This window comes from Halichoerus grypus, chromosome 4 (assembly GCF_964656455.1).
Source record: "Halichoerus grypus chromosome 4, mHalGry1.hap1.1, whole genome shotgun sequence".
Classification (NCBI taxonomy): Eukaryota; Metazoa; Chordata; class Mammalia; order Carnivora; family Phocidae; genus Halichoerus; species Halichoerus grypus.
Genome location: NC_135715.1, coordinates 132,989,319 through 133,012,063, shown reverse-complemented (window position 1 = coordinate 133,012,063; position 22,745 = coordinate 132,989,319). Strand labels below are relative to the sequence as shown.

At 35.7% G+C, this 22,745-nt stretch overlaps 1 protein-coding gene across 6 annotated transcripts in view; it reads right to left on the bottom strand.

Moving 5' to 3' along the window:
• The window catches only part of UBR3 (ubiquitin protein ligase E3 component n-recognin 3), a 230,411-nt gene that overhangs the window by 48,327 nt on the left and 159,339 nt on the right, over positions 1-22,745 (bottom strand). For all 6 annotated transcript variants that reach the window (XM_078070968.1, XM_078070970.1, XM_078070971.1 and 3 more), the window contains one exon: positions 18,636-18,741. In XM_078070968.1, the coding sequence (XP_077927094.1) occupies positions 18,636-18,741 (106 nt within the window). The remainder of the gene's footprint in view (positions 1-18,635; positions 18,742-22,745) is intronic.

The following is a 22,745-nucleotide window of genomic DNA, read 5'->3' as shown; positions in this document are numbered from 1 at the left end:
AACCTGAGCATGCCTGAAACTGAACTCATGATCATTCTACTCTATTCTACACAAACAATCCCCCCCTAGCCATAACCAATCTACTCTCCCTTCTATGTTCTTAGTCTTGATGTGGCTTATTTATTATAATCTCTAGCAGGTAGCACAATGTCTGAGTTAATATAACACAATATACACACAATAAATATATAATGAATAAATAAGGCAGGATCTTGGGGATATCCTGAACCTATCTTCTCTTACTCCATATTTAATTGTCAGTAAGTCCTAACAACTATCTTTATTCTTCTTTGTCATTCTATAGCCACTGCCTTCTCACTACTCAATCTCCCCAATTTTATGTTCTAATTCATCCTCTACACTGTTAAGTGCCCTGGAAAAAAGAAAAAAAGAAAAAAAAGGAAACCTTTCACAGAAGCTATATCTTGTTTGCCATCATTTCCCTGACGCCTGGATTAAAACAGTTTATAAAAACCAGCGGAATAAATTTAAAAATGAAAAATGGATGGCTAGATGGACAAACAGGTGGAAAAAGAGACAAAAACTGGACAGCTAAGACTACAGAGCATACAGAGAGAGATAAAATGCACTGAGGGAGGAAACATCATAGAAAATTACAAACTTAATGAGATTAGGGCCTATAAATCCTACACGTTTTTGTATTTCTCTGGTTTTACCACAGTTCCTTTAGTGAAATGAACAAAATGACTCAAAGGAAATACGCAAAGAGGATAAAACCCATTCCCAAAGAGTAAGAGGAAAGTAACACTGAAAAATCCTTGCTGACCTATGGATAAAAAAGAAAGTGGTAAGAAACAGGTCTGTTAACAACTAATTAGAATAAAAATGATTTTGGGAGCGCCTGGGTGGCTCAGTTGTTAAGCATCTGCCTTTGGCTCAGATCATGATCCCAGGGTCCTGGGATCGAGCCCCGCATCAGGCTCCTGGGATCGAGCCCTGCCTCAGGCTCCTTGCTCAGCGGGACGCCTGCTTCTCCCTCTCCCACTCCCCCTGCTTGTGTTCCCTCTCTCGCTGTGTCTCTCTCTGTCAAATAAATAAATAAAATCTTTAAATAAATAAATAAGAATAAAAATGATTTTGGATTATCAAACTACTGCATTAAATCTAATAGCTGACAAAAGACTCATATTTAGAATTCAAAGGAACTTTATGGATCCATTTAAACTAGCCCAGTCTCACCCCTATGCAAAGATACATTTTACTGGACAAAACTCAAAGAGGCTTAAGAACCTCTTGCGTCATGACCTAAAGACTAACAAATTACAGAGCTTTTAGGTATAGAAAATAAAAGTATCCCCAAATGAATAAATTAAATATAGTTTCTTAAAATAGGGATATTATAAGCAACTGAAAAGTTTAAAGGCCTAATTCATTTATTTTGTTATGTGTCAACAATTTTTTTGTAATGGAAGCAATCTTTCTCAAATTTAGAGGTTAATTACTTTTTGCTATTACTTATTTGCTTATTATTATTATTGCAGTAAACTTCAATTATTTAAAATCAGTCTAAATCTCCATATGCATGGAAAACTATACTTCAGATTATACCTCTATTATAATTATTCATATATACTTGTTAAAAATATGGCAATCTTTATATTTAAATAATTGAGAATGTATAATTAAGAAATGTTTCAAAACTACAATGATACAAAAAGGAATTTTATCTTTTTATTTTATTATTTTATTATTTTATTTTTATTTTTTTAGATTTTATTTACTTATTTCAGAGACAGAGAGAGAGAGAGAGAGAGCATGAGCAGGGAGAGGGGCAGAGGGAGAGGGAGAAGCAGACTTCCCGCTGAGCAGGGAGCCCAATGTGGGGCTCGATCCCAGAACCCTGGGATCATGACCTGAGCCAAAGGCAGATGCTTAACTGACTGAGCCACCCCCGGGCCCCCACAAAAAAATTTTTTTTTTAAATGGGGAATGTCCTGGGGTCCCTCGCTGGATCAGTTGGTAAAGCATGCAACTGTTGATCTTGGGGTCATGAGTACAAGTCCCACGTTGGGCTTAATAATTACTTTAAAAAAATGGGGAACGTTCTTAGTTGGGAAACTGTCTACTATAAAGATAACTATTTTCCCAAGATTAATTTATGAATTTAAGATAATTCTAATCAAAATCACAAGTGAAGGGAAGGGCTTAGAAAATGGTTCTAAAGATCATCTGGAAGAATAAGCCGGTGAGAACAGTAAAGAAAAATTGGGAAGTAGGGGATGGGATCGGGGGTAGAAGAAATGAGTGAAGCCTAATCTAATCAGAGACATACACGTAACATATCTCCTCAATAAGTAAACCAGAATGGTTCTTCTGTGATAGAATGTTTTTATCACAGACATAGGCTTGTAGGTCAACAGAACAAAGTGGAAAGTCCCTCATTAGGATCATAAGATACAAACATTTAGTATATAACACATGGGATGTAAAATTGCCAAAAAATTAGCTAGTTATTTGAAAATAAATTTTATATCTTCACGCATTACTACTGATGAAAATAAATTCCAATATTTTAAAAAATCATCCCATAAGAAAATTCTACAAAGAATATATGAGTAGGTACTGCAAACCCTAAGGCAGGAAACACATTGTAATAGAATGTGTAATAAAACACATTCTAAAGGTAAACACCAGAACTTGGATGGGTTAGACAGGTATTCTAAGTATAAAAGTAACCAGAAAAAATAATAAATATAGGGCTTGATTGGTTTGGCTACATGAAATTTTCAAACCTTAATATTTCAAGGAAAGTAATATAAAATTAAAAGGCAAACATATTTTGGAAAAAAGTTTAAACACCTATGAAAAAATAAGGTTTACTATTTTAAGTTGTAAAGAATCACTCAGATTTTTTAATTATTTAAATTCAATTTAGTTAACAGATACCGTATTATTAGTTTCAAGGGTAGAATTTAGTGATTCATCAGTTGCATACAACACCCAGTGCTCATTACATCAAGTGCCCTCCTTAATGCCCATCACCCAATTATCCCTTCCCCCCACCGACCTCCCTTCCAACAACTTTGTTTCCTAGAGAAACAGAAACTTTCTGTTTCTTATGGTTTGCCTCCCTCTCTACTTTCATCTTATTTTATTTTTCCTTCCCTTCCCCATGTTCATCTGTTTAGTAATAATTTTTTTAAAATAAGATGCCAACAGAAAAATGGACAGATGTTCTGAACATATAATTCACAAAGAATATACACAAATAGCTAGTAAACATGAAACATTTATATGAAGTTAACTTTACTTTTGTTTTACTAAACAAATTTCTATTACTTTGGAATCCATTTTTTTATGTATCAAACTAGCCCAAAATATGTTTTTAAAGTGATAATACCCAAGATTAACAGAAATGGGAATATCCCTACATTGCCAGTGAAAGCTTATATAGGTACAATCTTTCCAAAAAGCAATGTTGTGCTATGTAACACAGTGCCTGACACTATGTGAATATTTATAAAGTAAATGACTAAAACATAAAATATATGCTTTCATGTTATTTTAGAGTTCTGAGATTATATCTGACATGTCAAGAACTGCTTAATACATCATCTGATATTATGGTAGAAAAGGAGAAACAATTTAAAAGATTAACAATAGGAATGAATACATAAATTAGGTATGTTAAGGAATTTTTAATGATGTGGGAATTTGGTTGTTATGTGTTAATTTTAAAAAGCAGATTCTAAAACTGGTATAGTATGATTCAAACAGTATTTAAAAATTCAGAATATATATTCAGAAAAAAAGAAACTGGAAATAAATATTTCAAAATGTTAACAATGTTAGAGGAATTCCCAGAAAACAGAACTGATTTTCCCCCTCATATTTGCTCTCATTTTTATAGTTCATGAATTCATGAAATTATAATAAACTATATATAACATGTGGGTTATAAGATTTTGGATTCTTTTGGGGAAAGAGTCCAAGATGGCGGAGGAGTAGAAGACCTTAATTTCGTCTGGTCCCAGGAATTCAGCTAGATAGCTATCAAACCATTCTGAACACCTGCAAACTCAACCAGAGATGGAAGAAAAGAATAGCTGCAACTCTATGAATAGAAAAGCAACCACTTTCTGCAAAGTAGGAGGTGTGGAGAAATGAATCCAAAGCAATGTATGGGAAGACAGACCGTGGGGGGGGAAGGGAGCCTCCGTCAGCCGGCTACTGGCAACTGATAGAGCAGCGGAGCATAAAATCAGAACTTCTAGAAGTCTGCTCTGGTGAGGGACGTCGCTCTGGTGGCTAAGCGGGGGGTGGAACCCTCGTGGGTCAGTGTGGCCTCAGGACCCTCAGGGTCACAGGAAGACCAGGAGTGCCTGAGTGCGGCAGAGCTCCCAGCTATTGGAGCAGGAGAAGCCCGCTGCAAAGAGTGAGCCTTGGAGTGGGCTCTCAGCTCAGGGTTGCCATAAACCATGATCCATGACACAGGCAGGCCACTGGCTCTCTGAGCAGGGACCCAACAAGCAGCAGAAGCGAGGAGATCCCCGTTCCTCCCCCGGGGAGGAGCAGCGTGGGAGTGCACTACAGGAGCCTGCTGGGTTTGGAGACTCCAAACGGGGTCATGAGCCAGAGACAGAAATGCTCATTCATAGGCCGGGTAAACACGGAGTGTGGGCAGAGACCAGAGAGACAGGAGTGATTGACTGCTTTTCTCTGAGGGCTCACTGAGGAGTGGGGCCCAGAGTTTTGGGCTCTGGAGTGGAGATTGGGAGGCCACCATTTTCATTCTTATCCTCTAAAGCTGCGGGGAAAGCCCTCAGGGAACAAAAGCCTCGTAGAGCAGTAGAGCAAGCCTTAGAGCAGTAGAGCAAACTGGAGCAGATTACTTAGCCTGTCCCCAGGCAAGGGCAGTGCAATTCCACCTGGGGCAAAGACATTTGAGAATCAATGCAACAGGCTCCTCCCCCAGAAGATTAGCAAGAATATCCAGCCAAGACCAAGTTTACCCATCAATGAGAACTGCAAAACTCCAGCACTAGGGGAATACAGCACATAGAACTCATGGCTTTTTCCCCATGATTCTTTAGTCTTTCAACTTCAATTTTTTTTAACTTTTTTTCTTTTTTAAAAAATATTTCTTCTTTCCTTTTTCAAACTTATTTTATCAACTTTTTAAAAATCTTTTTTAATTTTCATTTTTATACTCACATTCTATCCCTTCATTGTATTTAATCTTATTTATATATATATATATATATATATATATATGTTTTTCTTTCTTTAAAATGTTCAGATGCATTTTCTTCTAACAAACCAAAATACACCCCAAATCTAGTGTATGGCTATGTTCTATTCACCTGCCTGATCATATTCTCTTTTTTTTCTCCTTCTTCCTTTTTTTTTTGTTTTGTTTTGTTTTTTTTGGGGGGGGGTTGTTTTGTTAAAGTCTTTTTAAATTTTCATTCTTACAGTTACATTCTAATCTTTCAATGTATTTAATTTTATTTTTGTATATATAAGTTTCTCTTCCTTTACAATTTTGAGCTGTAGTTTCCTCTAACAAACTGACCAAAATACACTCAGTAGATAGTGTATTACTCTGTTCTGTTCACCTGTTTATATATCCCTTCCTTTTGTTGTTGTTTTTTCTCTTTTGTTGTCTTTGAATTTCCATTTTTACAGTTACAATCTATCCTTTCATTGTATACAATTTTACTTTTGTACATATGTAAGTTTTTCTTTATAATTTTGCGATCTAGTTTTCTAAAAAACAGACCAAAATACACAAAGAATCCAGTGTATTGCTCTATTCTGCTTACCACCCACTCCCCCACCCCCCCACACCGTTTCAGTCTCTTCTGATTTGTTTAGTGTGTATTTCTCTGGGATAACTGTTGCCATTTTCGTATTTTGCTCTCTCGTTCATCTATTCTTCTCTGGACAGAATGACAAGATGGAAAAACTCACCTTAAAAAAGAGAACAAGAGGCAGTACTGAGTGCCAGGGACCTAATCAATATGGACATTAGCAAGATGACAGAACTGGAGTTCAGAATAACGATTAGAAAGTTAACAGCTGGGCTTGAAAAAAAGCACAGAAATAAAAGAGAAATAAAAGAAATAAAAGAACTAAAATCTAACCAAGTTGAAATAAAAAAGGCTACTAATGAGATGCAATAAAAAATGGAGGCTGTAATTGCTAGGATAAATGAGGCAGAAGAGAAAATTAGTGATATAGAAGACCAAATGACAGAGAATAAAGATGCTGGGAAAAAGAGAAATAAACAACTACTGGATCACAAGGGGAGAATTCGAGAGATAAATGATACCATAAAGCAGAACAATATTAGAATAATTGGGATTCCAGAAGAAGAGGAAAGAGAGAGGGGGACAGAAGTCATATTGGAGCAAATTATAGCAGAAAACTTCCCTATTCTGGAAGGAAACAGGCATCAAAATCCACGAGGCATAGACAACCCCTCTCAAAATCAATAAAAATAGGTCAACACTCTGACATCTAATAGTAAAACTCACAAATCTCAGAGACAAAGAGAAAATCCTGAAAGCAGCTTGGGACAAGAGGTCTGTAACCTACAAGGGTAGAAACATTAGACTAGCAACAGACCTATCCACGGTGACCTGGCAGGCCAGAAAGGACTGGCATGATACATTCAGGGTGCTGAACAAGAAAAATATGCAGCCAAGAATACTTTATCCAGCTAGGATGTCATTCAAAATAGAAGGAGTGATAAAAAACTTCCAGGACAAACAGAAACTAAAAGAATTTGTGATCACCGAACCTAGGCCTACAAGAAATATTGAAAGGGGTCCTCTAAACAAAAAGAGAGCCTAAAAGTAACATAGACCAGAAATGAACAGAGACAATATACAAATAACAGTCACCTTACAGGTGATATACAATGGCAATAAATTCATATCTTTCAATAGTTACCCTGAATGTAAATGGGCTAAATGCTCCAATCAAAAGACACGGGGTATCAGATTGGATAAAAAAGCAAGACCCATTGATATGCTGTCTGCAAGAGACTCATTTTAGAACTGAAGACACCTCCAGATTTAAAGTGAGGGGGTGGAAAACCATTTCTCATGCTAATGGACATCAAAGAAAGCTGAGGTGACAAACCTTGTATCAGACAAATTAGATTTTAAACCAAAGACTGTAGTAAGAGATGAGGAAGGACACTATATCATTAATTAAAGGGTCTATACAACAAGATCTAACAATTGTAAATATCTATGCCCCTAACATGGGAGCAGCCAATTATATAAGCCAATTAATAACAAAAATCAAACACATTGATAATAATACAATAATAGTAGGGGACTTTAACATCACCCTCACTGCAATGGACAGATCGTCTAAGCAGAAGATCAACAAGGAAATAAGGGCTTTGAATGACACACTGGACCAAATGGACTTCACAGATATATTCAGAACATTCCATCCCAAAGCAAGAGAATACATATTCTTCTCGAGTGCACATGGTACACTCTCCAGAATAGATCATATCCTGGGTCACAAATCAGGTCTCAACTGGTACCAAAATATTAGGATCATTCCCTGCATATTTTCGGACCACAATGCTTTGGTACTTGAACAAAATCACAAGAAGAAAGTTGGAAAGAACTCAAATACATGGAGGCTAAAGAGCATCCTACTAAAGAATGAATAGGTCAACCAGGAAATTAAAGAAGAATTTTAAAAAATCATGGAAACAAATGAAAATGAAAACACAACTGTTCAAAATCTTTGGGATGCAGCAAAGGCGGTCCTAAGAGGAAAGTATATAGCAATACAAGCCTTTCTCAAGAAACAAGAAAGGTCTCAAATACAAAACTTAACCCTATACCTAAAGAAGCTGGAGAAAGAACAGCAAATAAAGCCTAAACCCAGCAGGAGAAGAGAAATAACAAAGATTCGAGCAGAAATCAATGAAACCGAAACCTAAAGAACAGTAGAACAGATGAACGAACTAGGAGATGGTTCTTTGAAAAAATTAACAAGATTGATAAACCCCTGGCCAGACCTAACAAAAAGAAAAGGGAAAGGACCCAAATAAATAAAATCATGAATGAAAGAGGAAAGATCACAACCAACACCAAAGAAATACAAACAATTATAAGAATGTATTATATTCTCTCTTTTTAAAATTTATTTATTTGAGAGAGACAGCGAGAGAGAGCATGAGCAGTGGGGAGAGGGAAAAGCAGGCTCCTCACTGAGCCAGGAACCCGATGCGGGGCTCGATTCCAGGACCCTGGGATCATGACCTGAGCCAAAGGCAGACGCTTAATCGACTGAGCCACCCAGGCGCCCTGAACATATTATGTTCTTATATGCCAACATATTATGTTCTTATATGCCAACAAATTAGGCAATCTGGAAGAAATGGATGCATTCCTAGAGAGGTATAAACTACCAAAACTGAACCAGGAAGAAGAAATAGAAAACCTGAACAGACCCATAACCAGTAAAGAAACTGAAGCAGTAAGCAAAAATTTCCCCACAAACGAGAGCCCAGAGCCAGATGGCTTTCCAGGAGAATTCTACCAAACATTTAAAGAAGAATTAATACCTATTCTTCTGAAGCTGTTTCAAAAAATCGAAATGTAAGGAAAACTTCCAAACTCTTTTTATGAGGCCAACATTACCTTGATCCCAAAACCAGACAAAGACCTCACCAAAAAGGAGAATTACAGACCAATATCCCTGGTGAACATGGATACAAAAATTCTCACCAAGATACTAGCCAATAGTATCCAACAGTACAGTAAAAGGATTATTCACCACGACCAATTGGGATTTATTTCTGGGCTGCAAGGTTGGTTCAACATCTGCAAATCAATCAATGTGATACAATACATTAATAAAAGAAAGAACAAGAACCATATGATCCTCTCAATAGATGCAGAAAAAGCATTTGACAAAGTTCAGCATACTTTCGTGATTAAAACTCTTTACAGTATAGGGATAGAGGGTACATACCTCAATATCATAAAAGCCATCTAGGACAAACCCACAGCAAATATCATTCTCAATGGGGAAAAACTGAGAGCTTTTCCCCTAAGGCCAAGAACATGGCAGGGATGTCCACTCTCACCACTGCTGTTCAACATAGTATAGAAGTCCTAGCCTCAGCAATCAGACAATAAAAATGAAAGGCATCTAAATCGGTAAAGAAGAAATCAAACTCTCACTCTTTGCAGATGACATGATACTCTATGTGGAAACCCCAAAAGACTCCACCCCAAAATTGCTAGAACTCATACAGGAATTCAGTAAAGTGGCAGGATATAAAATCAATGCACAGAAATCAGTTGCTTTTGTATACACCAACAACGAGACAGAAGAAAGAGAAATTAAAAAGTCAATCCCATTTACAACTGCACCCAAAACCATATGATAGCTAGGAATAAACCTAACCAAAGAGGCAAAGGATCTGTACTCTGAGACTATAGAATACTCATGAAAGAAACTGAGGACGACACAAAGAAATGGAAAAACGTTCCATGCTCATGGATTGGAAGAACAAATCCTGTTAAAATGTCTATACTACCCAGAGCAATCTACACATTCAATGCAATCCCTATCAAAATACCATCCACTTTTTTCAAAGAAATGGAACAAATAATCCTAAAATTTGTATGGAACCAGAAAAGATCCTGAATAGCCAAAGGAATGCCGAAAAAGAAAAGCAAAGCTGGTGGCATCACAATTCCGTACTTCAAGCTCTATTACAAAGCTGTAACTTATCAAGACAAGACACAAAAACAGACACATAGGTCAATGGAACAGAATAGAGAACCCAGAAATGGACCCTCAACTCTATGGTCAACTAATCTTCGACAAAGCAGGAAAGAAAAGACAGTCTCTTCAACAAATGGTGTTGGGAAAATTGGACAGCCACATGAAGAAGAATGAAACTGGACCATTTCCTCACACGATACACAAAAATAGACTCAAAATGGAGGAAAGACCTAAATGTGAGACAGGAATCCACCAAAATCCTTGAGAAGAACACAGGCAGCAACCTCTTCGACCTCAGCCACAGCAACTTCTTGCTAGACATGTCTCCAAAGGCAAGGGAAGCAAGGGCAAAAATGAACTATTGGGACTTCATCAACATAAAGGGAAAAAAAGGAAACAGTCAACAAAACCAAAAGACAACCGACAGAATGGGAGAAGATATTTGCAAATGACATATCAGATAAAGGGCTAGTATCCAAAATCTAAAAAAAAACCTTATCAAACTCAACACCCAAAGAACAAAGAATCCAATCAAGAAATGGGCAGAAGACATGAACAGACATTTCTGCAAAGAAGACATCCAAATGGCCAACAGACACATGAAAAAGTGCTCAACATCATTCGGCATTATGGAAATACAAATCAAAACCACAATGAGATATACCACCTACACCAGTCAGAATGGCTAAAATTAACAAGTCAGGAAACAACAAATGTTGGCGAGGTTGTGGAGAAAGGGGAATCCTCCTACACTGTTGGTGGGAATGCAAGCTGGTGCGGCCACTCTGGAAAACAGTATGGAGGCTCCTCAAAAAGTTGAAAATAGAGCTACCCTATGACCTAGCAATTGCACTACTGGGGATTTACCCCAAATATACAAATGTAGTGATCCAAAGGGGGCACCTGCACCCCAATGTATATAGCAGCAATGTCCACAATAGCCAAACTATGGAAAGAGGCCAGATGTCCACTGACAGATGAATGGGTAAGGACGTGGAATACACACACACACACACACACACACACACACACACACACACACACACACACTGGAATATTATGCAGCCATCAAAAATTGAAACCTTGCCATTTGCAACAACATGGATGGAACTAGAGGGCATCATGCTAAGTGAAATAAGTCCATCAGAGGAAGACCATTATCTTATGATCTCCCTGATATTTTGGAATTTAAGAAACAAGGCAGGGGCGCCTGGGTGGCCCAGTTGGTTAAGCGACTGCCTTCAGCTCAGGTCATGATCCTGGAGTCCCAGGATCGAGTCCCACATCGGGCTCCCTGCTCAGCGGGGGCTCTGCTTCTCCCTCTGACCCTCTCCCCGCTCGTGCTCTCTCTCATTCTCTCTCTCTCAAATAAATAAAATCTTAAAAAAAAAAAAAAAAAAAGAAACAAGGCAGAGGATTATAGGGTAAGAGAGCAAAAAATGAAGCAAGATGAAACAAGAGAGGGAGACAAAGCATAAGAGACTCTTACTCTTAGGAAACAAACTGAGGGTTGCTGGAGGGGAGGAGCGTGGGGGGCTGGGGTAACTGGGTGATGGACACTGGGAAGGGTATGTGTTGTAATGAGCATTCGGTATTATATAAGACTGATGAATCACAGAACTGTACCCCTGAAACAAATAATACATTATATGTTAATATAAAAAACTAAATTATAAATAAATAAATAAATACTGTGGATTCTTTCATTTTTTTCCCTCACCATTTTTGCACATTCTAAACATTGTACATAAATATAATTTTTATAATCAGGAAAAAAATTTATAAAAATAATAATAACCTGGAGCTTGTTGGCTGCAAAGACAAAAACAATCATTCTGAAGACACAGAAATGGATCTTTCCTGGCACACAGGAGGCACATAATCAGAATGAATGAATGAATGGATATACCCCATTTACAAAAGAGAACCAAAAATTTTCACTGTAGGGTTTAATACCATCATTGTGATAACTATGTTTATGGGAAGAGGCCAGATGTCCATCGACAGATGAATGGATAAAGATGTGGAATACACACACACACACACACACAATGGAATATTATGCAACCATCAAAAATTGCAACCTTGCCATTTGCAATGACAAATGTTTACACTTTTAGTGTTTAATATTTTAAAATACAAAAAATATCTTAAAATACATAATTGTTTATTTCTTAAAGTTTTTAAATAATCTTCAAAATCCAGATTATAAAAACTGTATACTTCTATTAACTCTATGGATGATAAGAGGAAATGGTGGATTAGATTTAATAGGCTTGAGTCTCCATTTTTTTTTAAACCAAAGTGATTAACAACACAGTGAGATTAAAAGGAAATAAATAACTTTCAAGAGGATTAAAGAAAAATGTATATATGAGAAACCTCTATCATTAGACATAAATTTTATGTCGGGAAAGTATTAAAAGTGAGAAAACAGAAAAAGATACTTCAGTCTTTTAAAATCTAATATATAGATAGGAAACACCGATACCATATTATAATCAACTATAATATTATAAGTTAGTGAATTAAAGAACCATAAAAATGAGAACAAATACAGGGGGGGAAAATCAACCAGATTTTCCAGAAATTGCTTGGATCTCTTACTACTAAGAAAGGAAACAGAGTAATAGTTAAGACTTAGGATCTTGAATCAGAAAGATATGGATTCAAATGCCACCCCTATTTCCTAACAGCTGTGTGCCCCTAAAAACCATGTTAATTAATTTTTCTTTTTTTTAAGTAGGCTCCACACCCAGCATGGAGCCCAACATGGAGCCTGAATTCATGACCCTCAGATCAAGACCTGAGCTGAGCTGAGATCAAGAGTCAGATGCTTAACTGACTGAGCCACCCAGGCACCCCAATTAATTTTTCTAAGCCTCAGGTTCTTCATATGTAAAACTTGGGATAACAATGGTACCTCGTGTATACAGTTATAGTGATGATTAAGATGATATACACAAAGCTCAAAAATACCTAGCATGAAATAATCACTGGTTAAGTGTTCACAGCATTTACTACTAACCTAAGTGGTTATTAAATCCTAGGGGTTGATAAGAACACATCTGACAAACAGTATTGAAAGCATAGTACCTATGTCTAGTCTTTAAAACTTTTAATTCATCAATACTACACTTAGGAAACCTTTTGTTTGCTAAACATCTTCAGACTCAGAGAATTAGGTCTTCTAATATTTTACTTGTACACCATCCCTGCCCTTGAGTATGCAAGTCTAGCTAGGAAAGAAAATTACAAGCTAAAGTCAAGAAATGTAACTTTCCTTAGCCATAACATGCAAAATACTCATAGCTTGCTAATTTTGTCTACAAACACAAAACATACACACATTTTTTTGAGAAGTAGCAGAACATATTCATAGCCTCAAAGTATCTCCCCAGAAGGCAACTGTAATTACTAATTACAAAGGATGAAATAATAAATTTAGTTAAAAAATCTGGCAGATACCACATTAACCAAGTGATCAGAGTCATTATCATCAACAAGACAAATCAACAGCATGTACCTCCTAATATGATGCACTAAAAAGAATATGTTACTTTTGTGATATTTCTGCCAAAAGTTTATCATCTGAATCTAACCACAAGGAACTACTGAACAAAAATAAATTGAGGGAGGGGGGCCTGAGTGGCTCTGTCGTTAAGCGTCTGCCTTTGGCTCATGTCAGGATCCCAGGGTCCTGGGATCAAGCCCCGCATCAGGCTCCCTGCTCCGTGGAAGCCTGCTTCTCCCTCTCCCACTCCCCGCTGCTTGTGTTCCCTCTCTCGCTGTGTCTCTGTGTCTCTCTCTGTCAAATAAATAAAATCTTTTTTAAAAAAAAATAAAAAAAATAAAAATAAATTGAGAGATTCTACAAATTGGCCTGAGCTCTTTAAAAAAAAAAAAAATGTCAATGTCATGAAATACAAAGAAAAAGTTGGGAACAATTTCAGATTAAAGGAAATTAAAGAGATAGGACACTCTAAATGCAAGAACAATCTTGGATTCTCTTTGCATTGCATTTGCATTTCTAGGACATTTTTGAAACAACTGGCAAAATGTGAGTAGGTTCTGTATGAGATAGGGGTCAATATTATTACTTCTCATACAAATTTCCAATTAACCCAGCACCATTTATTGTAAAGGTTATGCTTCCCTCACTGCTCCTCAGTGCCATCTATGCTATAAATCCAATATCCAGACATGTGTGGGTCTGGTTTGTTTTAACAAGCAAATACAAATGAACTTTCTCAGCCCTACTTGATTACACAAGTGGTGGCATAATGTACACATTTTTTTCTCCTGTATTTTTCTCTTAACATTGTATCTTGATGGAGATCTTTCCACATCAGTAAACAAAGTGCTTTCTCACCTTCTTTCCCTTTCTTTCTTTCTTTTTTTTTTGGTAGTTCTGTTTTAATTTACTATTGTAGGGAAGGCAAAGCAATAGGACATCTGGTAGCTATATGGAAAAAAATAAAATTGGATCCATTTCTTATATCAGATATCATGATAAATTCCAAATAGAGATCCAAATGTAAAAACTGAAGTCAGAGAAGTATTAGAAGAATCGTATACCTGATAAGAGGTTAATATCCAAAATATATAAGGAATTCATACAACTCAATAGCAAAAAAACAAGCCAATTAAAAAATGAGCAGAGGATCTGAGCAGACATTTTCCCAAAGAATACATACAGATGACCAAAAGGTACTGAAAAGGTGCTCAACATCACTAATCATCAAGGAAATGCAAATCAAAACCACAATGAGATATCACTTCACAACTGTTAACATGGCTATTATCAAAAAGAAATACCAAGTGTTGATAAGAATGTGGAGAAAAGGAACCTCTGTGCATTGTTGGTGGGAATGTAAACTGGTACAACCATTATAGTAAACAGTATGGAGGTTCCTCAAAAAATTAAAAATATGACTACCATATGATCCAGCAATTCCACTTCTGGGTATTTATCCAAAGGAAATAAAAACAGTAACTCAAAAAAATATATGCATCCTCAAGTTCACTACAGCTTTATTTGTAGTCACCAAGACAAGGAAACAATCCAAGTGTCCATCAATGGATGAATGGACAAAGAAAATGTAATAGACACGCGCACACACACACACACACACACAGGAATATTATTCATCCATTAAAAAAAAAAGAAGGAAACCCTGCCATTTTTGACAATAAAGATGGACCTTGAGGACATTATGCTAAGTGAAATAAATCAGCCAAAGAAAGATAAATACCATATGATTTCACTTACAATTGGAATCTTTTTTAAAAAAATTAACTCATAGATAAAAAGAACAAATTGGTGCTTGTCAGAGATAGTGGATGGTGAGTGAGCAAAATGGGTCAAAGTTCCAGTTTAAAATAAATAAGTCATGGGGATGTAATGTACAGCATGGTGACTATAGTTAATAATACTGTGCTGTGTATTTGAAAGTTGCTAAGAGGGCGCCTGGGTGGTTCAGTCAGTTAAGCATCTGCCTTCAGCTCAGGTCATGATCCCAGGGTCTTAGGATCAAGTCGCACATCAGGCTCCCTGCTCAGCAGGGAGTCTGCTTCTTCCTTGGCCCCTCCCCGCCATGCTTGTTCTCTCCTGTTCGCGCGCATGCAAAAATAAGTAAAATCTTTAAAAAAAAAAAAAAAAAAGTTGGTAAGAGAACTTAAAAGTTCTCATCACAAGAAAAAAAAGTTTGTAATTATGTGCAGTGACAGATGTTAACTAGACTTACTATGGTGATCATTTACAATATATACAAATATCAAATCATTATGTTGTAATTAGTTTCATTACTCCTGAAACTAATATAATGTATGTCAATAATATCTCAATTAAAAAAAAAATAGGAAAAGAAACCCAAGTGAATTTCTTTATAACCAGGGAGTGGAGTAAGACCTGAGTAAAGATGAGTCAAATTCCAGAATTAATAAATGAAAAGATTAATAAATATGACATTAAAGAAAAAACTTTGGATGGGAAAAAAATCATAAACTAAAAACATATTTGACAATCTACTGAAATATATTTGCAACTTATAATACAAAAGACTAATATCCATGATCTATAAACATGTTTTTAAAAATGAAGAGGAGGGGCGCCTGGGTGGCTCAGATGGTTGAGCATCTGCCTTCGGCTCAGGTCATGATCCCAGGGTCCTGGGATCGAGTCCCGCATCGGGCTCCCTGCTCAGCTGGGGAGCCTGCTTCTCCCTCTGCCTCTCTCTCTCTCTCATGAATAAATAAAAAAAAAAAAAATGAAGAGGAAAAAGACCAACAATTCAATTTTTAGCAATGGGCAACAGATAAAGAGTTCCCAAAAAGAAATGCAAATGGGCATGAATGGGAGATAGAGGTCTCTGAATTTACTTTATCACACAGTTTTTCCTTTGGAAAAATATAAGTTTTATAAAATTAAGATAAATAAATCAAGGGGGAAAAAGGTAATCTTTAAATACGGAGGAAAAAAAGAACTGAAACAAGTGAATCTCACTATAAATCAAGTTGAAGGCATAAAGACACAAGAAAAAAAGTTACTTTAAATGACTTAAAAACAATGTTTTGCCTGTACATCCGTAGTGGTATATATTCTAGGTCAAAAGAACTTATAGTCAGTAATAATATCATTTTTTTCAAAATAATTATAGTTATACTGTAGGTGATGGAAGTAGTAATAAAGCTAATATTATTATAAATAGATTTTTCAGAATAAGAGAAAAAAGATGCAAATAAAAAAGTTAAGAAATAAAATATAACTTTGCAATCTTACATTTGAATTACAAATACCAGTAAGAACTCAGGATCTTTTACTCATTAAAAAAAAAAACCTTATGAGGTGCATGGGTGGCTCAGTCAGTTAAGTGACCGACTCTTGATTTCGACTCTTGATTTTGGCTCTGGTCATTATCTCAGGGTCCTGAGATCGAGCCCCACGTCTGGCTCCACACTCAGTGCAGAATCTGCCTGTCCCTCTCCCTCCCCCTCTGTCCCTCCCTGTGCTTGTCTGCTCTCTCTCTCTCCAAAATAAATAAATCTTTTAAAAAAGACTTCCTAACTGTCCACTGGAATGGCCTATAAGCCTATAAATTATTGTGATAACACAACAGCTATTTATACCAGATTGTGATCTCTAAATACCATTTCCCATTAAAAGGAACTCCACAGAGAAATGGCTGATGCCAGGTAGAGAGTGTAAAATGTACAAAATAAGCCTAGATTAACTTATTGTGCCAGAAAGCAAGGATATTATCAAAGACTACCTGGACCATGTCAAAGCACAACAGCCATCCTAAAGGGATTCTAACCTAAAAGAGAGCAATATATATCTCTTCAAATTGGTGTCTTCACTTTCTTTGGGTAAATACCTAGAAGCAGAATTGCAGGATTGTATGGTGGTAGTTCTATTTTTAGTTTTCTGAGGAACCTCCATAGTGGCTGTACCAATTTACATTCCCACTAACAGTGTATGAGGGTTCCCTATTCTCCACATTCTTGCCAGCACTAGGGAAGAGATATACACAGCCCTATGTTCACAGCAGCATTATTTACAATACCCAAGATATGGAAGCAACCTAAGTGTCCATCAATAGATAGATAAAGAAGGTGTGATGTGTATATATATGCGCGTGTGTACATACATATACATACACACACACACACACACATATACATACAATAGAACATTACTCAGCCATAAAAAAGAATGAAATCATGCCATTTGTGACAACATGGATGGACCTAGAGGGTATTACGCTCAGTGAAATTAAGTCAGATGGACAAATTCTGTATGATCTCACTCTTACATGTGGAATCTAAAAAACAAAACAACCAAGCAGACAAAACAAAACAGAAGTAAACTCATAAATACAGGAAACAAACTGGTGTTTATCAGAGTGGAGAGGAATTGGGGATGGGTGAAATAGGTGAAGGGGATTAAGAGGTACAAACTTCCAGTTAATAAAATAAGCCATGGGGATGTAATATACAGCATAGGGACTATAGTCAGTAACATTGTAATAACTTTGTACAGTGACAGATGGTGACTAGACTTACTGTGGAGATCATTTTGTAATGTACAAAAACACTGAATCTCTATGAATGTATGCATAAGACTAACAGAATACGGCATGTCAATTATACTTCAATAAAAATTAAAATAAAATAAATAAAAACGGACAATTTGCACTGAAAAGAATGGCTGAAATGGAGTGAACATCAAATATATAAAAATTATGATATCATCAAATAAATAACCACAACTTACTGGTCACCACTGGAAGTTGCTAGGGCATCAACTCACTTCTTTGAAAACTTATAAACTGGGAAAAATCAAGCACTCATCCTGCCAAACTATATTTCAGGGTAACCAAAGAGATGATACGGAAAAGTTTTCCTTTATTAAAAAAATCATTCCTAGCTAATAAATCAGAAGTAAGGTTTTTTGTTTTTGTTTTGTTTTGTTTTGTTTAAAATCACTCTTTGAATCACCTAATGAAATACTAGAGTTAGGCAAGAATCATGATGGGTTACAAAAATCACTGGGTGTAAGGCTGATGGAAAACTTTACAATAAAGGTATCAGACTAAGGCTACCTGAACCCACTGATCAATTCTGACATAAAAAGAGGGGCAATCAGTCATTGTGCACCTCCATTCAAACTTTTTAACTGCATAAAAATTAATGGGATTCTTTAAAACATTTTCTTGCTTGGTATGAATTTTTATACAATCTTTACCGAAAGTATAATGATAAATGTTTTTTATTTTTTATATATTTCTATGTTTAATAAGGAAAATTCACATATTCATAAAGAATTTTAATTCTATTTCAATATGTAACTGTTTCTCAAAAACAGTTTTAATTGACTTTAATCTCTCAGTAATACTTACTGCGAATTCACCTCTTCTACTAATTGCGTAAGCTTTCTCCAGGGATTATACTCAGAATCAATGCTATAAAGCCGCATGTGCAAGGCTAATACATGGAACAGTTGATCTAAATAAATTGAAGAAAAGGTAATTAGAAAGTTCACACACTTCTTCCAGGACAAAATTCAGACAAAATTCCTAGCTAATTCATGTGGAAATATTTCCCATCCTCATAATTATAATTCACCAAGTTTAAGTATCAACTACTTCACGCTCTCTTTTAAGGTAAACACTGAAATATATATCCAAAAAACTTCTACTGGAATCTGGACTATTCTTATGCTCAATATTAATACTGGAATGGTTTGTTTTCCTCATCTCCCATCACAGACCTACTTTTCCTTGGCTTTATGTATCAGACTTGACAACTGGCACTTCTCACTCTTATGGTTGCCCCTAACAAAGATTTACTATTATCAATACCCTAACCTGAGTAATACTGACAATGACATCCACATAAATTGCTGTTAGATGAAATTATTTACGTAGTATTTTCCCCTAAATCCTCTTTAGACTGAATTGTGACTTCATTATCTTTTGATTCAACATGAGGAAAAAACTGAAATAACAGTATTACTTAGCACAGCTATTCTAGCTGTTTCCATTCTTCAGTCTAAACCTGAACAATAATCTATGAGTGTTAGCTTTAAACAAAATTCTGCTCATGAGATTTGGGGGAAAAAAAGCCTTTTCTTTGAAACTATTCAGAAGAAAACCCTAAATTTTGCTTTCATATCACATGTCCTTTTTTGGCGGTAAAAATGACAAGGAATGGATTAGATTTTTCTGCCACAAATACTCGAAAACATGTGTGACTAAAAAGTCATTTTTTAGAAAATCAGATAATACTTTCTGACATATGACTGAAATTAATTCTTAAAGCCAGACAGAAAAAAAGCCAAATAACACAAGCATACTGTTGTCACTTATTCTCTAAATTAAAATAACCCAAAACGAAACAAGATTTTGTTTCTCTCAGCAACGACTTAGAAACCAACTATATTTTAGATTAATTTAAGATCCACCAATATGATTCTTGGGGGGGGGGGTGTAGTAGTAGTAGGGGTAATAGTAGTAGTAGTTGTGGTTTTGGGAAGCTATTTTAAGACATCTGAGAGCTATAGGATGAACAAAGTAAATGTTCCACTCTGGGGCAGGTAGAGGAAATGCGAGGAGGGCAAGGGAACTGAATCTTAACACTCTTAATACCTGTAAGTTTCATCCTGATCTCTCTAAAACAAACAGAAGAATGTAAATACCTTAACCTGCTTCGCCTCATGTCTATAGGTCAATGTATAGCATAAATCCTCTCTTAAAATTTCTTCATCCTATTAATACCCACATTAGCTGAGTATTTGTTACATGTCAGGCACTATTTTGAAATCATTTAACATAGATTATCTCAATTACTTTTCACAAAAATTCTACTTTATTATCCCCAGTTATGAGACCAGTTAAGTTTCCCAAATTTCCAGTTTTTCCAGTAAACTGGTTCAACTAATAACACTGACAACAGGGATGTTTTCAGCAGAGAAATAAAATGATGAAAGATATATTGGTCATTTTATTTCAATTCAATTACACATAAGAGATTGTTTTTACCAAGTACATAATTTATAATAAAAGTGTCTAAAAACCTGAAAGTGTTAAAAAAAAAAAAAAAAAACCTAAATTCCTCTAGCAGAAAAATATTAACTCAAATTGAAAGGTGTGGAGTTTTACATTTTTTTTATATGTGTTAACTAAATCAAAGAGCTGTTTTTAACTACTTCGGAAACTTAAGTATGTACTATATGTTGGTTAATTAAATTTAAATTAAAAAAAAATTTTTTAAAGAGCTGTTTTTAATATTTCAGGATGGAAGTCAGTTATCAGAAAGTTTATCTGATTTAATCAAAAGCATAGGAGTTGCAATTTTACTAACTAGTTTTGCACTGAAACTATGGTGGCATAGAAATAATGCTGCAATCCATCCATTTTCCTAACCTCTACCATAATTAAAGAAATACATATGCTGAAGGAAACTTTTTCATCTCTTCTATTCCCTCATTTCTGCAGATGAGGAAATAGGCCCAGAGAAAGGAAGAACCTTGCCAGATCACCCTAGTACCTATGGAAAAGCTAAGAATAGAATTCAAGATTTTGCTACTTGTTATTTCTACCACTCTGGTTCTCCCTAGGGTTTTTATGATTAAAAGAAAAATGCAAAATTCCTTTTCTAACACAAATATACTCCTTTCCATTCCTATGAAAAACTGATACTGTAACTCTGAGGCATCTTCTAAAGCTATTAATATAATATATAACAAGTCTTTGGTATTGACTTTAGAGCTGAAGACTTATCTAATGAGGTACACCTACCTTTGAAAAACAATGCTAGAAACTGCAAATAACTTCAGTAGGAAACAGAGAACTGGCCAAATAACAATCAACACCTTTCACTATTCATTGTATTTTTCAAAATTTAGTCTGAGGGCTCTCAATAATAAACTCTCATTTAGCAGCAAAAAGATCTCTTAGACTAAAACAAATATTGACAGTAGTAGATGTAGGATAAGGAGAACCTATGATCATAATCAAAAAGTTAAAAACTGAAACTAATGGGAAAACATTTTTAAGTTTTATTTATTTAAGTAATCTCTACACCCCATGTGGGGCTCAAACTCAGGACCCCAAGATCAAGAGTTGCATGCCCTTCCAACTGAGCCAGCCAGGCACCCCAATGGGAAAACATTTTAAATACCAACCATTTGTATGATATTTTAAAAGTTGAAAAATAATTACATCAAGAAATCGTATCATTAAAATCTTGAATAACAACAGTAAAAAGAATAGATAATTTCTTTTCTGGAACAACATGTTTTACAGTTCTAAAGTTAGACCCACATTTATAAAAGCATTCTGGAAATGAGAAACACCATTAAATTTATTTAGAGGTGTGCTATGATTTCAACATATGTATACAAGGCACCACTGTCTAGTAGGAGCCAGTAAGTCCTAGATTTGAATCCAAGTTCTGTACTGATCATGTGTCCTTGGACAAAAGACCTTAGTTTTATTATCTGTAAAATGGGAATAATACCACCTTTCTAGCCTGTTATAGGAATTGCATATATGTGTAGTATGTAGATAGGTGTGCTTACATACATGTATACACATATGTGGTTTGCAAGAATAAATTCCAAATAATAAATTTAATACTTATAAACTTGAGATACTACAATTAAAATTAGAAATTACGGCATTACAAACATCAGGTCTCCACATAAAACTACCACTCCACAAAAAATATTAATATATATTTTTAAGTCTCTTCTCTTCTCTCTCTTCCCCTGAACTTTTGGTACTACTCATTCCTGATTCCCCCCCAGTTCTTTCTCAGTTACTTTTACATATTCTTCTTCCTCTGTTAAACCCTAAAAGGTAGCATTCTCCACAAGAAAAGGAAAAGGAACCCTTCTTAGTTCTCCTTCCCTCTCATTCTGCCCATACTACTTCACCAAATTCAATTTCCATGTCTACTTACAAGTTTACAATTCACAAATTTCTCTAGCTCTTCAATGTTCAACAGGCACCACAAAATCCATATATCCAAAAATAAACTGATTATATAGCCCAATGTTATCTGGGCTGCAATGTTCAGTTCCTCGTATAATCCCTATTTAGGGGAATGACATCACTGCCCCTGCAAACACCAACACCAAAACAAAAACAAAGACAAACAAACAAAAAAACTTGGGGACTCAATCCCACATTCTTGCCCTCCATAGCCAACTGATTACCAATCCTATTGGTTCTACCTCCTATGATCCATCCTCTTCTGCTTCACTCCACCGCTACATCATTTCTCAACTGGATTACTCAACAGAGTGCTCATTCAGCTTCATGCCTTTTGTTTCACTCTCTCCCGATCCCTGTAAACAATAAGTCTATCATATTATCTCATAACTGGTTGGTGAACCACTGAAGGAATAGGTTTCGAAAGCCCTTCATGAGATAACCCCTATCTTTTATTTCTTAACCTCCTTTCTTTTTCTTCCCTTTCCTTTCCAAGTATTCCGCAGTGTGTCA